Raw genomic sequence first — 7,605 nt, 5'->3', positions numbered from 1 at the left:
GAAAAATTTGTGCGTTTAGGCCAGGGTTTGACTTTGTGTGGACGGGGCCTAAGGAACGTAACCCCCGCGATAAACGAGGGTTCACTGTATATGGAACTTGTATTTTATCTCCTGTTTTAACTACATTCATACAACCTAAGTGTCCCACATGCACAGTTGAGGACGCAATGACCTCACAAAAGAGCGTGCTCTGTGTTTATGGCAGTAAACATGGATGGTAGTGAAAAAAGATTTTTCTCCACATAATCATCCGCCATGGTTGTGGTTTTTCTTCCCTCTGTTGCGTAGCAAGACGCAGAATAGATACCTTTGTCGATTATTAATGACAGGTCGGATGGATGCGAACTGGCTGTTCAGAAACAGGTCGCATTGGGAAAAAATCATATCTGTTTTGTTCAGATTGCCATGTAAACATCAGATAAAAGGTCAAACATGGGCAAAAACATTGGCTTTGTGTCACTTCAGGCTACAAGAAAGAAGAGACAGTTCCATGTAAAGTGAACAGATATCAGATATCAAATTACCGATATCTGCTAATTCCGATCCAGGTTTTTAGAATCGGTGCATCTCTAATTAATTCTAAGCTTTTCATGAACCGTTTTAGCTAAAAAAGTAGATTTTCTGAATCCTTGTAGATTTTTTACAGCCTGAAGCATTAATTTTATTAATACTAAACATGTTTAAAGGAAATAAATTAAGGAAAGATCAGATGCACGTTTTGTATTTTGGCCGTCAGTGGTTTTTGTGGGATTTTTCTAGTTGGAAAATTTATTATCAAGACCCTCATTAAATTCTAGTCTTTCTTTTATGATTTATGTTGTGACAGCCCAGCTTTAACCTGCAGCTCCATGTAATCTAATGAGAGGATCAGGTGTGACAAACCTTTTTATTTCTCCTTCCCATTAAGGTTGTGATTTAGTTAGAGCCATGAAAGTTAACCCAGTCGGAGACAAGGGATCGCTGTCGCTTAGACTGAAATAATTTTTTAGATACCTTTTATGGCTTGCCTTCAGCACTCATTTGTTATCAACTATCATTGCTGGGTCTGAACGTTTTCTCAAAACACAACCCTGTTGGACTTTCAAAATAAGACTCCAGGGACCCTACAATATAAAAGCCTTTAGGTTATACTCATGCATTAATTGATGCAAATGGCTCAACATTATGACCCAAACTCTACCAGGTTGTTTCTATTAGACTCTAGCGACTTTTTCAAAACACACCCCAGAGCAAATTTCACAATAAAAGTCTCCCATTTACACTCTAATACAGCATTTATTCACCTAATACCATGGAAAACCAGTGATTTAACATTTGGAAATGGATTCTATATCAGTGCTGTGCATGATAGGGATGCACGATATAATCGGCCCCCTATCGGTATCGGCCTTAAAACTGAATATCGGACATCGGCCACCCCACCGATATTTAACCCGATATTTGATCAGCTTCTGAGTTTCTAAAGTCTAAAAAAAAAAAAAAAAAAAAATACTACTACTTCTTCCTCAAAAACTTCTTTTTTACAGACTTAAAAACTTCTAAAGACGAGGGAAAAAATATTGATACATTAAAATATCACAATATCTTTATATGCTGATATATTGCCATTTAAAAACACCATATCAATCTCTTTTACTAATGAAATATTGCTATATGTCATCGTTATGCTACGAAATCCCCCGAAAATTCGCGAAATTTTGCCATATTTTTATATGTTCATATATTGACGCGGTATCGATCTATTTTACTAACAAAATCTCACAAGAATTTGCAAAATATCACGAGAGTTTGTAACAGAACGAGATTTTGTAACAGAACGAGATTTTGAAAGTAAAATAGATCGATACCGCGTTTTTAAAAATCAATTTGATATCAGCATATGAAAATATATTTGAGTATATTATTTTTCAAAGTGTCAGAAATGGATAACAAAACTGCTATTTTCAATGACTGCTTATTTTTGTCCAGCTTTAACATCGGTATCGATATCGGTTATCGGCTACATGAGTTTTAAAATATCGGATGTCGGCCAAAATCCCAATATCGTGCATCCCTAGTGCATGACCCATCTTTATGTTGTGCTCGCTTATTTTCTTGTTATGATGTGATTAGTGTAGATTGATCCTGGAGTTTTTTGCCGCCTGTTTTCAGCCATCTCTCAGTGCACATTTGTCCCTGCCTGGACATCCATTGACACAACTACAACTTCTCCATCAAGAAGTATCATTTCTACCTAACATTACTTTTTGCAGGTTCCAATATATGTAAATGTTTTAACCTGTTGATATAAATAGGAAGTAAATTGATAAATATTTACTTCTGGTTATGATTTCTGAACGTTTGTTCAGACAGCAAACGTTCTGACACGGAGAAGCAGACTGGAGATGCGTTTAACTTTAGCTTTTAGCATGTCGAAGTCCGGCCAAGTTTCCAGAGCCGAAAACTGATCCCAGTCCAAACAGACTGGGAATCCCGGACAGGCAACATGCAGCAGTGCGTCTGAGTGGGCAGCTTTACCTTAGTTCACCGCCTCGACTCGACCTGACGGGTCTCCAATTCTGCAGCCGTGTGAATATTTGAGGCGGGGGGGTATTTAGCATCAGGCAGTTAATGGAGAAGTGAGGCTGTAAACGGGCCAAACAAAAAGGAGATAAAAATAGATCCTGGTAGTTTAATCTTCAATGACATGTGGGGTTTGTGAGTTGCTGCTTGAAGTGGAAATTTTATACCACTTTTCATGATGCGTTTCCACATATGAGAATCCGGTATTTACAGACATTGACATTCACCCTGAATACACATGGTAGTGGCAGCATCATGCTGTGGGGGGCAGGATGGAGAGATGCATAGAGCTAGATACAGATACAGGAAGAAGAGCTGTTAGATAAGCCTTTTATCTTGTTAAATACGACACGATTTGAAGGCATTGAGGAAATGCAGGCCTGAGAGGTTAAAGTTGCACGTGAAACTTTTGTTTCCATTTATGTCAACAGTGTGGAAGTCCAGTAAAAACATGGACATGTGAATACAGTTCGAGTATAGTTAGCTCTTTGCCCAAACCGTCGCCTGCAGACTCTGAGCATGTCTTTGTTTGCAGAGAAGAGGGAGTTATTGGCAGGTCGGAGAGTTCATTGGTTAGCCAGGCTGACCTCATTAACCCAGCATAGATCCGAACAAAACCATGCATGACCGCTGGCCTTGCTGGTGATGGTCCTTTCAGTCTTAAAGCAGATCTGCACCTTTTCCTGGAGGCATCTGCAGGAATGCAGACGAAGGTTGTCTGTGCATCAGATGTTTGACACAGAGTCAAACGCTCTGCAGCTTCTCTGTTCTGCTGCTTGTAAACAAGAATGCCCCCATGAACCCTGAGGGGTGGGGTTAACATCATGTGTGGAAATAAGCTCCAAACGTTCGCCTGCACGCTTCGAAACAATGGAGATGTAACGCCTTGTCTGGTTATATACTCCGAGGTCAAATATCACGTATTTACAGTATTTAAGCGCTGAGGTGAAAAAAGCCTCGGACTCAAACCGAACCATCTGCTGCGGCGACAGTTATTTTTAACATCCAGCTTGCTTGCATTAGATCATGTTTCCACCTCACAACTTCCTGATTCTTCAGTCAATCATTAGAAGAAAAACAAGTCTGTTCTGCAGCTCTTGGCAGGCTTCCACTTCTGCACATCTGGGAGCTAAACGTCTCGCCGCGCAGGATGTCGGTGCATTAGCGGCTGATTTAAGAGCATAAGAACGCTCAGAGCGTCCTTATTGGATGCAGCTTACTGAGGAAACAGGGATCTGGTAGGATGGAGCCGCTTTAAGACACTGAGCTGTGGTGGCATGTAGCCCCCTGAAATGAGAAGACAAAACGACATATTTTAACAGAATGCACATGCAATTTTGGCATTTTCTCCATTTTGGCCATAAAATCTTATTTGTAAGTCATTTCCAGTTTGGAGCAAGTTCCAAAATGTAATCTATTTCATATTACAAGCTACATTCTTGTAGCCGTATTCTGGCCTTCTTCTTTAAATGTTTTCTTATCCTCAAATAAAACAATTTTCCTCTCTTTATTTAAACTTTAGGTTCTTTTTTTAAACATAATGTTGCCAAAATGTAGTTTGTAATGCATTATATAACTGTATTACTGACTGAAGCTAATTTTTAACTGCTAAGCTTTGCTTTTATAACTCGTTACCCCCAACACCGATCCTGAGCTCTGCAAATCTTACGACGACGGAATACATATTCACTAATTCAGAACCCCCCAAAACCAGAAGTTTTTCAGGAAATTTAATTAAAAAAACAACATAAAAATGCCTAAATGATTAATTTGTTTATTATTTGTAGCAAAAATAGACAGAATCTTAAACTTATTTCAAAATGACCCGTACTCTTTCCTGTCTTCAGTAATAAAATATTCCTTTTTATAAAAATAGGGGAAAAAATCTTCCCTTCAACAGTTTTCATGCTAACTTTTCATCTTCAGCTGCTGCTGCAGTAAAGAAAGTCACTTTTATAGTTTTCCTTCTCTTTTCTTCATCCTGCAGTGGATTTTTTCTTTTTTGCCTCTTTGTCCCGTTTGTTTTCATGTTTTGTTGCTTTCTCTCTGGATCATTTTCTCCAAATGTGCAGAAAAATGGACTGATATGTCCTTTCTAATAGGATTTTTATTGAGATGATTTAAAAAAAAAACATAACTAATGTGTGCAAACAATTATTAACTGTATTAACCATACATCTAAGGGGTTTTTTGGGGCCTTCAAGCTCCTAGTTTTGCCTAATGGTGACTTTGCTCTTTACTGCGTCTGTTTTCGAAGCAGAAATGTTTTCAGGTTGTGGTTTCATGTCAGGGAGGAGCTGTTGCTCTGCAGGCCCTTTGTTTACATGTGGAGGAGTTTCATTAGCTGCATGGACGGCACACAGCGCCACCTGCTGAAAGACTAGTGTAGCTTCACTGTTAAATTATGTAAAGTCTCCTTCCATAGGAACAATGGGGGGAAAATTAGTTTTTTATGTTTTAACGTTTGTGATGTCATTGATTTAAATAATCTGTAAAAAAACAACAAAAACATAAAACTTCCTGAATCTTTTCCTCAGATTTTACTGAACCTTTGAGTGAATTAATAACTTCTCTCCTCTGCAGCCGAAGCGTGCTCTGGCCGTTGTGGCGACAGCCTCTCCGGCTCCACTGTCGGCCCTCATGAAGATGAAGAGGAGGAAGAGGAGGACCTGGTGATGATCCCCTCTCCGATGGCCAGCCCCGCTATCCGCTACCCGTCCTGCACCTCCCTCAACTCCACGGCCGACACCGACCTGGACGGCGGCGCAGAGGATGAGGAAGACGAGGAGGAGGAGGGTGGTTTCCTGCGCGTGGACGCCCGCTCCCTGGAGGAGAGCTGGTTCGTCACCCCCCCGCCCTGCTTCACCGGCCACAGCGGCCAGCCGGTCCTCCTGGAGACCAGCCCTCTGGAGAACCTGCTGATCGAACACCCCAGCATGTCCGTCTACGCCCACCGCAGCCCCCAGCGGCTCGACCCAGACATGGACTTCCTGTCCAGCAGTGCGTCTGCAAACCAAACAGCTGCGGGTGGAAAAGAGAAGACAAGGCCCATACTGGACGGTCCTCGTCACAGGTAACCTTTCGCTCCACTGGCACCTGCATCAGGAGGGCTTAAAACTTCAGTCTCTACCTGCTGTGACCTCTTCCGGCTCCAAATCTCATTAAATCATAATCTCATTCTCCTTTTCAGAACAATCAGTAATGATGTACATTTAGATTAAGAATAAGTAAATAACTAAGTCACTTTTTCTAAATGGATTTAATCCAACTTCTTACTGAAAGGAAAGGTTTGAATTGAAAAGGCTTCCTGGATAGGAAGTGAAATGTCTTTAAAGTTGGAAACATTTTAGGAAAGCCTGAAAGTAAAAACTTTCAGGAATGATTCCTTCATCCTTTTATTTCTCCATCTCATCTACTCTTTGTTTCATTTCCGCCCCTGCAGACCCGAGGCTGCGGCCGTTCAGCGCCGCTCCAGCCTGCACTCCACCTGCTACGCCGCGGCGCTCTCCGCCCACGCCGGAGTTCTGCAGCAGCGGCCGGGGAACGTCGCCCAACGCACCCAGGTGCTGTCACGTAAGGCCCTGCGACGCCTCAACCTGCTGCGCGCCGCCAAGGGCAGCACGCTCCACCTCCACCTGCACCAGCCCACCCAGAGGCACCTCAACTTCTGAGGGGACCTCGGGTCGCCCCCCAGAACCCTCATAACACATCTCAATATGAACCGGCCAATCACAAACTCCAATTACTTCACGCTCTTTAAAACAAGCACCAGCAAGTAGGCGGTGACCTCGCCGTGACCCTGTGGATCCGTTTGGATCCAATCCTACAGGAAAAAGGAAATATGGCCGACCGTTTTATTTGTTTATTAGGTCCTTTGGCCAGTAAAGACTTCCCCTCCTTCGCCTCTCAACCTCCACTTGATCCTTTCTGCTGAAAAGGAGGGATGTTGAAAAAGATCATCATGTATAACCCCCCCCCCCTTACCAAACTGTCCTGTTTCTGATTTATATCCAATCTGAGAGAGAAAGGAGTCAAAATGACGCGTTTCTCACTTTCTTTTATTCTGCTCTAAACAGGCAACGCTGTAGGTCACTTTATTCAGAGGCAGGTTCACAGCGGGGCAGGATGGTCCGGTGGTGATATTTCAGGGACTCACAGGGTGGTGAGCTGCCTGCAAGCTGATCAGCCAACCTGGTCAAGGCAGCAGGAGGCGTTGCAGATCCTAAATCACTTGAATATGTACAAAGCAGCAGCAGATGGCCTCCGTCCTGTCGCTTCAGATCTGTCAGGACGGAGCTTTGAACAGAGCTCCAACAGGAAAACCAATCCTTAAAGGTGCTTTCAGCTCATTTTATCTCATTTTTTTTACCATCAGCTGGTCTTTTAAAAGGAGGCAGGATGCATCCAAATGTTTGGGTTAAATAATTTCAGTTAATGTTCATGAAATATTAGTTTAATTTCACATATATTCAATTATTTTTCAGGTTAATACTCAGCTAGCCTGAAGGAGCTCCACTAAAACACCACAGCTAACTAAGCTAACAGCTGTTGCTAGGCAACCAAGCCGGCCTTTAGCTGATCACATATGTTTCTGTTTATATAGATTTAATTTAGGATGAATACATTTATCAGAAACTTTGTTGTCAGATTCCAAAACATGCAGGGAAACAGTTTAGTTTAGCTGCAGTACAGCACCCCCTGGTGGCTAAGGTTACAGTGTTGCTTCAAGATGAAACCATAAATATTTATTATGAAAACCCCCCAAATAACTCAACTTCTTTGAAGGAAAAGTCCAGTCCAGGCGCGCTGGAAGCTGTTTCAAGCGAGGGGGGCTGATGGTTGGGTTGGAAAACACATGACGTCATTATGTTGAGGGCTGTGGCTGACGTTTTTAACATAATATTGTAGGCCTACATTTGTCGCCAAAAAATGCCATTTAAAATGCATCGGAACAAAGCATGAACATTTTAAACTTTATTTTTTCTCTTTTAATCATTCAAAACAAACAACAGCTCCCAATCAACAGGATCAGGAATACTTGAA

The 7,605-nt window shown here is 41.9% G+C and overlaps 1 protein-coding gene across 1 annotated transcript in view; it reads left to right on the top strand.

Annotated features, from left to right (window-relative positions):
* The window catches only part of tp53inp1 (tumor protein p53 inducible nuclear protein 1), a 12,920-nt gene extending 5,566 nt beyond the window's left edge, over nt 1–7,354 (top strand). Inside the window, exons 3-4 of the mRNA XM_015378144.1 lie at nt 5,146–5,635; nt 6,005–7,354. Coding sequence (XP_015233630.1) covers nt 5,146–5,635; nt 6,005–6,233 — 719 coding nt within the window. The 3' untranslated portion in view covers nt 6,234–7,354. The remainder of the gene's footprint in view (nt 1–5,145; nt 5,636–6,004) is intronic.
* Nucleotides 7,355–7,605: the final 251 nt, after the last annotated feature.

This window comes from Cyprinodon variegatus, unplaced genomic scaffold (assembly GCF_000732505.1).
Source record: "Cyprinodon variegatus isolate N-32 unplaced genomic scaffold, C_variegatus-1.0 Scaffold0, whole genome shotgun sequence".
NCBI classification, from domain to species: Eukaryota; Metazoa; Chordata; class Actinopteri; order Cyprinodontiformes; family Cyprinodontidae; genus Cyprinodon; species Cyprinodon variegatus.
Note: the sequence above shows the minus strand (reverse complement) of the source record. Positions and strands in the feature narration are given on the sequence as shown.